The sequence below is a fragment of the Abramis brama genome (assembly GCF_963993115.1).
Source record: "Abramis brama genome assembly, chromosome: 24".
In the NCBI taxonomy this organism is placed as follows: domain Eukaryota; kingdom Metazoa; phylum Chordata; class Actinopteri; order Cypriniformes; family Leuciscidae; genus Abramis; species Abramis brama.
In genome coordinates, this window is record NC_139986.1 from 12,092,692 (window position 1) to 12,106,971 (window position 14,280).

Below are 14,280 nucleotides of genomic sequence, written 5' to 3' on the forward strand. Positions count from 1 at the left end.
TTATTATATACTGTGTTATTATTTTTGGAATTCCGTTTATGGGCCATTCTACAGAATTGGTTTAAAGTCAGACTTGGAAACATCACAAATTTTGTATGTATGCAAATTGTATAATATCTACGGTACACATATTTCAAGTGTAATTCATGAGATTTGTTGTATTTTGAATCCAATCTTTTTTTGTAAAAGGTATAAAGTTTGTCATACTAATTTCAAAGTTAAGGATTCATTAATTTGAATATACATTGAACCAAACACTATTATAACACCTTAGTTGATAATTCAGTATACTTTATTTTTGATAAAACATCCCATGTTTCGATCATGACTGCACATTTTCGGTAGTGACAGTAATGTTTTGGTAGTGACCACAACACATTACAGAATTTTAACTTGCATACTATAACACTACTAAAACATACTAAAATACTAGTGATTTGCATAATTGTACTAAAATTTTGTTTATTTCCGCCAAATAAACAATTGTGTGTTCCTTTTGTCACTACCAAAACAATGATGTCACAACTGAAACTTCACTGATGCTAATCTTAACAGTTGTACACACACACACAACTGGATTTTATCGAATAACCCCAAAACGATGTCACAACCGAAACTTCACCACGTTTCGGTCGTGACTGTTTCGGTAGTGACAATTTTAGATACTTTTGAGCCTAGCTCATTAGTACATGAGTACATTCTGAACAGTTGTACGCACATAAAAACTAACACCCAAAAAAGTGTGCTTAATTGCAGAAAAAAGGTGTTTAGTAGTGACTTTCAGACTTTTGAATACATTTACCTCAACATGATGAGACGTTTCGGTAGTGGCATGAAAATGCGGGACACATTTTTTAACTTAGTTTCATGATTTACAAAGTAAATATAAAATATATATGTATATTTTTTTTAATCAAAAATATATTTTTAAAAACAACAATGGAAATAATTGCTAAAATTATTTCAATATATAATTTTCATAAGTTGAAATTTAGAGGTTAGGTTTCGGGACAGCCCCCTCCCAATTGAAAATAGCCAATAAATTATGATTATATATATATATATATATATATATATATATATATATATATATATATATATTTATACTACAGGGCCGTTGAATGCTTGAATCTGATTGGTTGACGAACGTTCTGAGGTGTGCATTATTTCAGGGAAACGCACAGCTAAAGTAGTTCCAGGCAGGTCTTGACCGCATTACAGTTCCATATCACTTCGCATAGTCAACTGTAATAATGGAAAATAGGATACAATTCATAACAAGAAAAAACATTTAGCCCCATGCGCTTGATCTGCAATTTTCAATGTCTAGCTTCACAATCAATGGAAACATGCAGTTTAATTTTAATAAATAAAGTATATAGTGCTATATAATCAATAGAAAATTAAACTGAATATAGGCTAAATAAATGGATAGTCCTGCAGCACGGATTTTTATTGCAGATAATTTAACAAATAAATAATTATTGATAGGCCTACTTGTTAAAAGGGCTTTGTGTTTCATTTATTTGGCTAGTCTACTGTCATCTGTCAATAATATAAAAAAAAAAAGAATGAACGAATTAATTAAAACGAATTGAATTAATAAATAAAAAAATAATAATGACGCACATGCTTTTCTGTCTCATTATTGCAACATCTCTCTCTAATAACTGCATTAATAACTGCATAAAGCCGGGGACACACTTTAAGGCCGGTTATGAATGTAATTTGATACTTATGACTGATCATGCCCAAACGCGTGTTCAGCGCGTTCAGTCTGTGTTCAAAGTCGGTGTTTAAAATCTGCTGCAGTCGATGAAAACAGTCAGAGATTGTGTCAGCTAGTCGTGTGTCCCAGCATTAGTCTGCTATCAGTGGCTCAAACCTCCGTTACTAACTCTAAAACAACGTTTTGGAATTAGCAACGGAGGCATGGGATTAGATGCGTAAGAAATTAGTCCTACATACAAGAGCGTTTTAATGACAAAAACTTCACAAACGTCTTGAAATACATAATCTGAACAATGTTTCGAGGTGTGGTAACTGTAGTATAAGCGGAATAATTGACTTCAGGCCGTTGAATTATTAGAAAAATAATGCACACACCTCGGGTGTGCATTATTTTTCTAATAATTCAACGGCCTGTCGTCAATTATTCCTTACATATATATTAAGCTTACTGATATTTTAAATATTATTGTGGAATTCAAAAGATAATAGAATGATTTTAGTAAAAATCTAAGATTTAAATACTTAAATGCTTTTTAAATGTGTTTTTTGGTTGTGGGATAGCAGTTTGCACCAATTCTGTAGAATGGCAATGCTTGACCAATAACAATCAAGTTATCCAGAGGGCTATTTAAATGTTTTTTATGTTAATTACTTATAGTCTACTGAAAAGACAACAAAACTGTAACAACTGTATGCCTGTAACTGTAATATTTGTGTATATGTGTTGGGATTTTAACCTTTTTTCTGATGCTTTGCCACAGACTCCAGCTTTGTTTACTTTTCCATTTGATACTTTTGTTTATGGTTTGACTTTCTGATATGGCATGCCAGGCACGGTATTAACAATTAACAGGCAAAACTATGTAAAATGCTATCTTGTCTTTTTCCATCTTTTCTTCTCTCTCTCTCTCTCTCTCTCTCTCTCTCTCTCTCTCTCTCTCTCTCTCTCTCTCTCTCTCTGTTTTTTTTTTTATTTATTTTTTTTTATTCTCTTCTCTCTTTGTCTCGTCTCTCTTACAGCTCCTTCTCTGGCTTTCCTTGGCTCTCATTCCCACTATGCTACTCTGGCTAGCACTCGACCATACATCAGTGACTATCTAATTTTTTTGTTTGCATACACCCTTTCTGCTTTTTGAATCTATTTAATGACCTCATTATTTGATCTTATGACATTTTATAACTGTGTCTGAAACTGAAGGCTGCTGCAATGTGAAATGAATGTTTTTAAATGAAAGCACATGACCATTCAAAAGTTTGGGGACAGTAATAGTTTTTTAAAGAAATTAATAGTTATATTTCAGCAAGGATGCATTAAATTGATCAAAAGTGACAGTAAAAACACTTATAATGTCAAATAGATTTCGGTTTCAAATAAATGCTCTTCAGCAAAGAATCCTGAAAAAGTGTATCACAATTTGTAGAAAAATGTTAACAGCACAACTGTTTGCAACATTTTAGGAAATGTTTCTTGTGCAGCAGATCAGTATATTAGAATGATTTCTGAAGGATCATGTGACACTGAAGACTGGAGTAATAATGCTGAAAACTCTGCTTTGCATCACAGGAATATATTACATTTTAAAATATATTAAAAATTGAAAACTGTTATTTTCAATTGTAATAATATTTAGCAACATTACTGTTTTTTTTTTTTTTACTGTATTTTTTATTTTAAAAATGCAGTCATGTTGAGCATAAGAGACTTTTAAAAACTTCTTTAAAAAAATCTTACTAACCCCAAATTATCGAATGGTATTGTACCTCCTAAAGAAACTAATTTCATATTATTTGAATGATCTAGAACGGGTGCAAAACTCAGTTCCTGGATGGCCACAGCCCTGCAGAGTTTAGCTTTAACCCTAATTAAACACACCTGATCCAGCTCATCAAGTCTGTCAGGCTCATTTGAAAACTAAAGGGCTGTGTCTGAAATCACCCCCATACCCTAAATAGGGCACTATTAGAGGGGACAGCCATTTGTAGTGGTGTCCGAAACCATTGTGGACATTATTGAGTGCACTCATTCAATCCCATAATGCACCGCAATAACGAGTGTACAACCAATGTACACTCAACGGCTAGAGAATACCCATAATGCACTGTGAGGGTAACGCCGAATGAATTCCCGGGTCTCGCCAGAAGATGGCACCCGCTGCTGAATCATCCATCCATTCATTTTCCAAAACGCTGGTCCAACGTGAGTACAGGGTAATTTCATATGATACATTCCTTTTGAATTGATTATTAAATTGTTTAATTAAGGTTTATAGTTTCCATGACAGAGTAATACTGGAGGTGCAAGTTTGCTAAGTCTCAAATGTTTTAATGTTTTAAACAAGCACAAATGTTTTAAACAAGCACAAACCACGGAGTGTCCAAATTTGCTCACTCATGTTCATTTACTCCTAGTAAACTATATTGTGGACTAATGTAGGGAATAGTGAATGAGGGGGCGATTTCGAACACAGCCCAGGAATGTGTGTTGGAGCAGACTATACTCTGCTGGATTGTGGCCATCCAGGAACTGAGTTCTGCAACCCTTATCTAGTGCAAATTAGCTAGACAGATTGTCAAAATTAAACATATATATTTGTAATATTAATAACAATATTTATAAATAACTGTACTTGTTTCAAGACAAAAATTCTTGTGTTTTAAACCAACTTATCCACATATACAGAATTGTAATCATAGCTGGTGGTGAATGCATATGTTGCATTCAAAACCAACTAGATATAAGCATCTTAGTAGATAGCATGTTTCACATATATTTAATTTGTACATGCCTTGATGCCTTTATACTTTCAAATGCAACATATTTCTGGTTTTGGACACTATAATCACTGAATCCACCATCAGGTCAATCCAATCATTCAGTTCATCTGATTCCCTTTTTGCTTGATATACTTTCATTTGGAGCCTTCAGATTCTGCTACAGTTTGGTTATTATATGTAAATGGGTAATTTGACTTTCCATAGTAACAACTAAAGCCCAGCATTTGCTTATTTCTCATACAAAGCATCTCTGACTGAGCTTTTCACTGGCTGTTGACTGTCTTTTTAAAATCTATAATGTAGAAAAGAGCTCACTCGACTTTTTTGTGGTGTCTTGATGTCCTCCTCTAACCCCTTTGATGCCCTTCTCCAACTGAAGTCACTCCTCTAGTCTCTCCACTTCCACTTTAAAGCGCCTCACTTATCTGGCCTGCTTCGTTTTCAGTGACACTTGTCGTCCTGTCCTACTGGTTACCCACACCATCATTCTTTCTCTTTATTTTCTTCCCTTTCTATTCTGTCTTCCTTCCTCCCGCACCCTCCAAAGAACCCATGTTAAATGACAGTGTCCATTCTTCACCTTGACATCAGTGCATGTTGTTGTTTTATGTTGTTGTTTTCCCTCCAGCCCCTCCCCTGTCAAACCTGCCCCCCTCCACCCTCGCCCCTGCCACACAGACCCCCACTATTGGCAACTCCATTCTGTCAAAGAAGAGGCCCCCGCCCCCTCCCCCGGGACACAAACGCACGCTTTCAGACCCCCCTACCTCGCTGTCATACACCCCTCTCTGTAAAGGTGGGATACACTTAAGCAACAACCCTAGTTGTTGGATTACTAGGGTTTCTGTTTTTATTTATTTATTATTATTATTTATTTTTGTCCAGGTTTTCATTCACTCAGATCCACATGAAATGGTTTCGATTCAGTTTATTTCTATAGTCCACTTAAGCTATTATAACTTTGCTAGTACATGTCAACTAATTATCTTTAGATTTTTTGTAGACTGTTTGGTTAGGGTTCCTGTTAGTGGAATACTTATAGTCATGTCTTTTGGGGGACCATCAAATTAAGTCTACTTATACTGTACTTTAATGACTTATACTTGACATGTAATTGCAACGTTACTTACATTTAGTAGAATGTCTAAAGTGGATTATCAAATTGAAGTGTTACCGATTTTTTGGTTTTTATAAGATGTTTTTTAGTTGAAACATCAATTTAGTGTCTTTTAGATTAAATTCTTCCAATAAATGGTCTTTTGATCCAGTACCTTTTAACATTCCCAAGATGAATGTGTTTATTTTTGGTTTGATCTCTGCAGTATATTACCAGATCATTTGCATCCCATTCATTCTGTGGGGGCGTTACATGTTAAACTCTAGAACATTTTAGATATGAAAAAACAATATTGAGAGGACAGTGTTGCCAATGAAAGGCTCAGCCTAATGACCCCATGCATAATCTTTTGACCTCTGTATTGAACCCTGCCCTAGTGATTTGCATGATGCTTAACATTTTGGGTAAAGACAAAGAGCAAGGCATGGTAAAATAATGGTCTGGAAGATATTAATGTGTGAAAGACATGTTAAAATGCATTGCATCTTGTATATCGATATAACCCATATTAATTAACTGCCAGTTGATTCACATAATTACATAATTTGAGATGTAGTGAGATGCAAGACACTTTAAGACCATTATTGAGCATGGCCTGGTGCTGTTACCTGTGCTAGAAGTTTGCTTTAATAAGTAAATACAAAGTTGTGACATTTGCTGAAAAAAAATCCTGGAGACTTTCATGTGTACACAAACTTTTATGTGGATAAAGCTTTGTGTATAAAGGATGCATTTAATTGATCAAATTGATCAAAACAGCATAAATGCTGTTCTTTTGAACTTTCTATTCATTAAAGAATCCTGAAAAAAATGTATTGCAGTTTCCACAAAAATGTTAAGCAGCACAACTGTTTTTAACATTGATAATAAGGAATGTTTCTTGAGCAGCAAATCAGCATATTAAAAGGATCTCTGAAGGATCATGTGACACTGAAGACTGGAGTAATGATGCTGAAAATCCATCTTTGCCATCAAATTGTAATATTATTTTACAATATACTTTTTTTTACTGGATTTTTGATCAAATTAATGCAGCCTTGGTGACCACGAGAGTCTCTTTTCAGAAACATTAATAAATAAATAAATAAAAAATCTTACTGACCACAAAATTTTGAACAGCAGTGTATATCTAGTTTTACTGTCAGAAATTCCCACAAATTTTTTTTTTTTTTTTTTTTTTCTGCTAATGTCACCTTAGGAAGTCTCTATAGGCTTCTGCCACTAAAATATATTTAAACTCAAACTCATCATTGCAGGAAGTGATTCAACGCCACCTCCTGTCAACAAGATGTCCCCTTTGACTAACAGATTTGAAGGCATTCCGCAACATCAAAGGTAACCCATCTTCTAACAACTTTTCTAACGTAGCAAATAAAACAATCCAAACATAACTGATTAAGAATTCAGTTTTGTAGAACAAGCTTGAAGTTTAGAACTATATTTGCATTAAAAATGTCAGCAAACTTTAGACTGCATATTTATACATGGCCTTTTGTGATTCATTTGAATATGCCCATGTAAATTTGTCATCGTGTATTTGGGAATGCAAAACAGTTCTCTTTAATACATTATGGCTGATTTTACAGAGCGTGCAACCTGTTATCGAACATATCTTTGAGCTTTACATATGTTCCATATTTCTAGTCTCAACACCACAAAGCCTACACTTGGTCCACGGGTCCTTCCCAAACTACCTCAGAAGGGTAGGTGACATGCTTTCTGCCTGTGAAAATTGCAATGGTATAACATCTGAATGTTGAAATAATTCATTTAGTCAGTAACTTTAATCATAATCATCATAATTGTATAGTTATTTGCATTCAAGTATGTATTTTAATTTAATTTTGTTTGTATTAAGCTAAGAGTGTATTCTGTTCTTTATCTTTTTCAAATAAATGTTCTATATATTTTATATAGTATGTATTAGTAAATTAAGTTATAACATTTTTCACAATAAATATTGTTTCACATCAGCACAAAATATTCCCTTACAACTACCACTGAACACTGATGGTGATGCTGAGAAACTTCTTTAAAAGCAAAAGTGTTTTCTTGAAAGTTTTACAGATGAACACTTAGAAATGAATGACATTTTTATTCACAGAATAAATGCACTTTTAAAACTAACAAAAGTAAAAAATAAATAAAATAAAAACCTAGAAAACAAAATGAATAAAATATGAAGTAATATTACAAATGTCAAATTTGAACAATTTAAACATCACCATTCAAACATTATTTTTTAATTTTTTGATACCCCTTTTCTAGTGTGCTCTGCTCAACATCTTGTGAGGGAAATATTTCCTCATTTGTCTTCCAAAATAGTCTTAAACTATATTAAAAAAATATATAAAAAAAAATATTAGACAGAAAACACATAACTAATCTGCTGACATTATCTTGTTTTTCAATAGTTGCCCTGCGTAAGATAGACACCATCCATCACCCATCTATGGACAAAACTAACCAGCCTCCTGAACCTGTGCTGTTCCAGAAGGTTCTGCAGAGTTCAGACACCCCACCGAAAGTTCCGTTAGCTGATAGATCTCAACCTGGAGACATACCTCCTAAACCACAGCATTCAGAATTACCCCCTAAACCAGGAGAACTACCTCCAAAGCCCCAGCTGTCCGACCTTCCCCCTAAACCCCAGCTGGGTGACCTACCGCCTAAACCTCAGCTGAAAGATCTCCCGCCCAAACCCCAACTGACAGATGTCTCCCCACCCAAACCTGTAACCACTGAGATCCTCCATAAACCTCCTCCTGGAGAAGTGGCTCCCAAGCCCCAACCCCCAGATACTCCAACAATCATCCAACAAGGTGAACTGTCACCTCAGCCGGTCCAGTCTAGTGAAGACACCAATGGAAGTCCAACATCAGCACAGGAGACACCTGTACCGTTGCCCCGGAAAATAAATCCGGTGAGGATTCAGTCTCAGAAGCTTCAGATAAGTACATGGGAGTCATTAACACGGTGCTTTTAACAAGCGAGTCTTGAATTTTTTTTGCAGATTAAGAGTAAAATGCGAAGGGTGAAGACCATCTATGATTGTCAGGCGGATAACGATGATGAGCTCACTTTCGTTGAGGGTGAGGTCATCATAGTAACCGGGGAAGAGGATCAGGAGTGGTGGGTAAGTGTAACCGCTCCAAATTTTCAAGTATATGCAACAAAGCATGTGACTTGAGAAGCAACAGATTCTTCATTCGAAACGTTTGACAAACGTTCCAATGTTTTGATTTAATGATTTATGAAATAGTTCCCATAGTTCATGGCTATTAAATAGTGTAAGGTTTGTTGACCACATTACCATATCACATCACCGCATTTCTTCTGATCTTATTTTGGTTAAGTAAGTGAGGCACTTGATTGTAGACATTAAAAGTAGTTCTACTAAGGCTGTGGGGTTTTTTTGTGTTAGTTTGTTTTTTGCATTAATAGAGAATCAATTCAATTCAGTTCACAATTTTTTGTGAATTCTGAATAATTCAGTTCTAATAATAGGGGCTTACGCACTGAAGGAACCTTTTCATAGTTCCTAGAACTATTGGCGGAAGTACCCGGATTTTGGCGTGTTCGTACCACAGGAATTAGGAATGATTTTTAGTTCTAGGAGCTCCTTTTGGAGGAACTAATTTAGCTCCTACTTCAGAGTAGGGTCTAAACCAGCACTATAGGAACTACCAGTGATGTACACTGATTGGCAAAAACGCACGTGAAACACCAGTCATAAAAAAAATAAAATAAAAAAAAAGCCATTTAAACACAGATTATAGCCTATATATTTACTCCACAAACTAACTCTACAAACATGGAAAACAGTGATAGATGGGCCTCTTAAGCCCGGGACACACCAAACTGACTAGCGCTAGCGCAAAGAACTAGCACTGATGAAAGCGCTGTTGTCGCCTCGCGTCGCCTGCGTCGGGGGAAAAAAGCTGCACTTGAACACACCGAGAGAACTACAGCCGACTGTCAGCTAGAATGCGTGTTCTGCGCCTGCATGTAAATGAGACAACTGTCTATTTCTGAAGATATATTCATCTATATTTGTCATTCAAAAGGGGGAACCGACGCTGCAGATACACAAACCATAAACAAAGCAGTGCGTGCTTACCGTTTTGAATATCAGTCCTGCTAAACACTTACTTTATTCCACTCAGCTCATGTTAATATTGTAATATTCGCCAAGGAACACTCAGGTAAGATGACGTAACATTAGAACAGCCTTCTATCTGTACCGTTTTGACTTTTTTGCTATTATTCTCGTGCACTGACTCGTTCACTAAGCTGAACAGCCAATCAGAGTTCTCTCTCTCATCGACGGCCCGACGCCGATTCAACATGTCGAATCGGCCGAAAAAAAGCAGACGAGGACTAATTTCAGCCGACTGCGCGGAACCGTGCGGAACACACTGAGAAAACTTAGTCGGCCGACGCACAAAAACTGCCCGACGGCCGACCGTCGGCTTAGTGTCTCCCGGGCTTTAACTTTTACACTGAGGAGAAAATCCAACGCAACTTTGAGGGGACCAAGAGAAACACTGGACATCAACCACACGGCATACACTATGCCTTTTCATATAGACCTTATGCGCCAGAGAAACAAGGGTGCCGCCATCTTTAGAATATTGTCTTTGAACTTCCGTTTTTGCGGTCGCTCTGTATATTCCTATGGCATTGCTGTCCAGGAGTAATTAGCTTTTGAAGTGGATTTACTTAATATAAAGTTAACAAAAGTTAACGAAAGTTATCATGAGGATTGTAATGTTTAAACCAGATGTCTTAACAAATGTCAGTAGACCGGGAAGATTTTAAAACGAGCCGTTCATTCATAAATACGCAAGATCGCTGTGAAAATAAAACCGGTCAAAAGACAACAAGTGCAGCGCTGAAAAGGGGTGGGGCTACATAAGGTCTATACTGTCTCTGTTTCTATTTATAAAACGGTTAGTTCCAATCCTTGATTCTGATTGGTCAATAGCTGTGTTTTATTCACGATAAAACATGACCGCTTCACCCAACGGTTCTATGTATTACTACACAACACCCCTAGCAACCACTCTTAGTAACTTAAACACATGTTTGATCTCATTGACATTGTTCATTGAAGCTAGAGTAGAGTATTGTAAGATATCGAGTAAGCGAGTGTATCTGCATTTACAGTAGACATGGCATTTTCCTTCAGGTCAGTCCTATATTCATAATCAAAAAATCTGTTTGAATGTCCGCTGCAATATCTTTTAACAGTTAAGGGGTTTTCCCGTGCCCTAGTCATTTGTGTCTTCCTTCTCCGTGATCACAAGTTTGAGTCCTTTCAATGTAAAAGTCTTCTCTACTGACTGACTCACTCATTAAGACAGTCTTTGGCGAAATAATGTACGTGTTGCTGTTTACGGTCAGGGACTATTTTTTCCAGCGGAAGGAAGGCTTTTAGTGATTTTACTTCATGAAAGTTGCATTGATTCATATTTTTCGGCTTTAATAGTTGTATTGTGTGGTAACCGTTTTATAAAAGCAATAAGGTACTCGAGGCTAGTGCTGTATCATGAATAAACACTTCAGCCGTGACTTATTCACGATACAGCACAGCCTCGATAAACGTTACCTTATTGCTTACGTATAACAGCTCTATCTAATAACGTATAAAGGCTCAATACACGATCGCTTCCGCGTTTTGTCTCAGCCCGCCCAGTTACATCCGGTGCAGCGTTGGAAGCCGTTTTTGCATTCGGTGGAGATAATTCTAAATTACACTCGCTGTTTACAAGAACTTCCAGCGGTTAATGTGAATGATGTTAACAATATTGTGAGGCAGTTAGCTGTCACAACTAAAAGTAAGTAAGAAAAGGGCTTTAAATTATATATTTCGAGCTACATGGACAACTTTGAGGGTGAATATTCTCTCATATCATGCGAAATCCGACTAGCGAATCGGTTTCTAAAATCGTTGTCTCCGTTTCGCTAGTGACCGCTAGTACACTTTGCTATAGAACGGAAGTGGAAGTTTACTTTACTATGTGGAAGGAAAGACGCTGGCTGAGATTCTACCGGAAATACGTCAGCAGTGTTCATGCATAGAGCGTATTGGAGTGAAGACTGTCAATAGAGCTCACGTCACCGTCTCGAGTCTCGACTGCAGGCAAGACAGAACAGAGTTCCGGAGTGATTTGATTCACTGTTTTATATGATTAGACTGTAACCACATACATGGATATAATAAAATTATGCATGGAAAACAATCTGTCGACAGTCTTAGTGAGTTTGATTCATGCATTGATAGTCTGTGTGTTGTAATTGTATGATTCAAGTTTAGCACTACTGCAGTTCATTTTACAGTTTCCACTGCGTTGTTGATTATTAGGGACAAGAAAATTTATTATTTGTTGAATTCGAATGACGTTTTAGTAGGCCTAACTGTTGACAGTATGAGTGAGTTTCATTTGTTGATTGATCGATCATTAATCTAATACTTTCCCTAATGTATCTTAAACAAGAAACAGACAAAAACAAAAAACTACTTGAGGCTGTTTATTGCACCAAAAGGAAACGCATTTCATACAGAATATGAACATACAGACTACCTGGAATACAACCAAAAGTGCAAACAGTGTCTTTAAAGGTGCTGTATGCAACTTTTTCACTCTACTAAAGCATAAAAATGATATATTTTTAATATGGTTGCATATATTGAGGAAATATGCTAAGTTCACATACTCGTTTCTCTGAAAAACTCTTCTACAGCCAGTTATTTTACTTTGAAATGTGTGTTTCCAGGCTGGAATGTTTGTTTTTGTTTTGGTCTGTGATACTGCATGTTGCCAATTGTCATTGTCCATTGCGCTAGTTCCTGTTGCGTGTGCTCAAACTGGCAACCCGTGTGAGCGCCGTCCAGTCTGAGGAGCAGGGGGCGGGAGAAACGACGATCTCCGATATTTTGAATTTGGACTGTAGTACCTATTTTGACCACTAGTTGTCATTCTTCCAAGACTGCACCTTTAAAGGATGAAAACCTGAAAAATTGCTTGTCATAAACTCTTTAAATGGACATGTACATGTGCTAACCATGCTACAAGCAGAATTGTTCTGGCCATTGAATTATTGAAAATTAATTGGTAATCCTCTGGTGTGCGTTCATTTTCAGATATTCATCTATTTTTCCTTACTTGATTTAGAGCCACATGATTGTAACCTTTCTTTTTTGTCCTCAGATTGGGCACATCGAGGGGCAGCCAGAGAGGAAAGGTGTATTTCCCATGTCTTTTGTTCATATCTTGTCTGATTGACACACAAACGTCGGTTCTCCACCTCCCAACCAGCGCAATACCTCTGGCTATGGGACGCACTTGACTTAGCTGCTGAATCAACAATGCAAGTTTTAAGATGGAACCACAATGAAAAACACATCACCTTACCATCGTCAGAGACAGTGTAAATAAAATGTCTAACTGTACCGCTGTTATCCGTACCGTTTTATAAAGCCTACCGCACAACGGCTAGACTGCACCCACTTAAAAGACCAGCACTTTCCCTCCACTATTACTGATACTGTATCTCTGTATATAAGATTGTACATAAATGTGTGCGTGTGTGTTTCACACAAGGATGAGTGTGTGATTATTTTTTTCTGTAAATGTAGAAACCTGTGTTGGTCTGAAAAGTAAATTTGTGAACTTGTACTCTACCTGCCAGTAAGTTACGGCTGGGGCCAGTTTTGTTCAAATAAGTTTTATTAATGTGTCCATCGTTGCTATCATCTATAGCAGGGACAGATAGAAGTCGACTTCTCTTCCTGATGGAACAACTGGACTTTACATTGGTTTTCGTTTACATGTTTTTACCTTCACATTTCCTAACACCACTAAAGCATGTCAGAGTGAAATGTTATTTTGTGTTTGCGGTTTCTTTGTTCTTGCTACCTAGTGTAAAATAATTAACCTCTGCAATGCATACATTACCACCTGTGTGAACAGGATGTTCCTCTATGATCCCATATCAGTGTTTTATCCAAGTACATTTACTACCGTCTTACTGAAGGACAGCGCTTTGTAATCCAGTGGTGTTCCACAAAGGTCATCCTTTGTCATTAATATTGTTTTGAGAGATCTTGGTTACTTGAAATACTTTTGAAAATAGGTAAGTCGTTTACTCAGTTTATAGATGTTATAATTTAAGTGATAGACATGGATGTACTGTATTTTAATTGGAATCTATGCCATTTTCATCCATGCTGCCAGTAACCCTTATAGCTCAAGAACAGTTTCATTAGCTGCTCAATTGTTTGTTTTTAAATGGACTGACAACCAGTTTCTAATGGGAGATTTGGTCAATCCAATCCTTTGAGGAAACAATGAAGGTTCTAGCATGTCAGGTTTATCTATCAACTTAAGTGAGCATTGTATGAAGTTCAAGTCAAAGTTAGCACAGTTACAACTTGAGTTACTTAACTCTGAAATAAAGATTAACCCCTTTTGCTGCACCTACCTAGGATATAATGTGGATGAGTTGGGAGAAGTGTGATGTTCTACAGGTGTCTTTTAAACTGCAGATTTTGAGGACGGTGTCCACTGTCTAAACATGTTCCTCATTCCATTATCAATAAAATGGCTTCATGTTAAACAAGACTCCAAGTCTCAAGTGCCCTGTTTAACAAT

The 14,280-nt window shown here is 36.5% G+C and overlaps 1 protein-coding gene across 6 annotated transcripts in view; it reads left to right on the forward strand.

The window, feature by feature from the left end:
• The window catches only part of asap1b (ArfGAP with SH3 domain, ankyrin repeat and PH domain 1b), a 90,895-nt gene extending 76,645 nt beyond the window's left edge, over nt 1-14,250 (forward strand). For 2 of the 6 annotated variants that reach the window (XM_084103391.1, XM_084103392.1), the window contains exons 25-30: nt 2,752-2,820; nt 6,880-6,958; nt 7,268-7,326; nt 8,038-8,546; nt 8,637-8,759; nt 12,838-14,250. In XM_084103391.1, the coding sequence (XP_083959517.1) occupies nt 2,752-2,820; nt 6,880-6,958; nt 7,268-7,326; nt 8,038-8,546; nt 8,637-8,759; nt 12,838-12,912 (914 nt within the window). In that variant the 3' untranslated portion in view covers nt 12,913-14,250. Of the gene's footprint in view, nt 1-2,751; nt 2,821-5,134; nt 5,303-6,879; nt 6,959-7,267; nt 7,327-8,037; nt 8,547-8,636; nt 8,760-12,837 lie in introns of all 6 variants that reach the window. The other 4 variants (XM_084103389.1, XM_084103390.1, XM_084103393.1 and 1 more) reach the window with 2 other exon arrangements.
• The last annotated feature ends 30 nt before the right edge of the window (nt 14,251-14,280 follow it).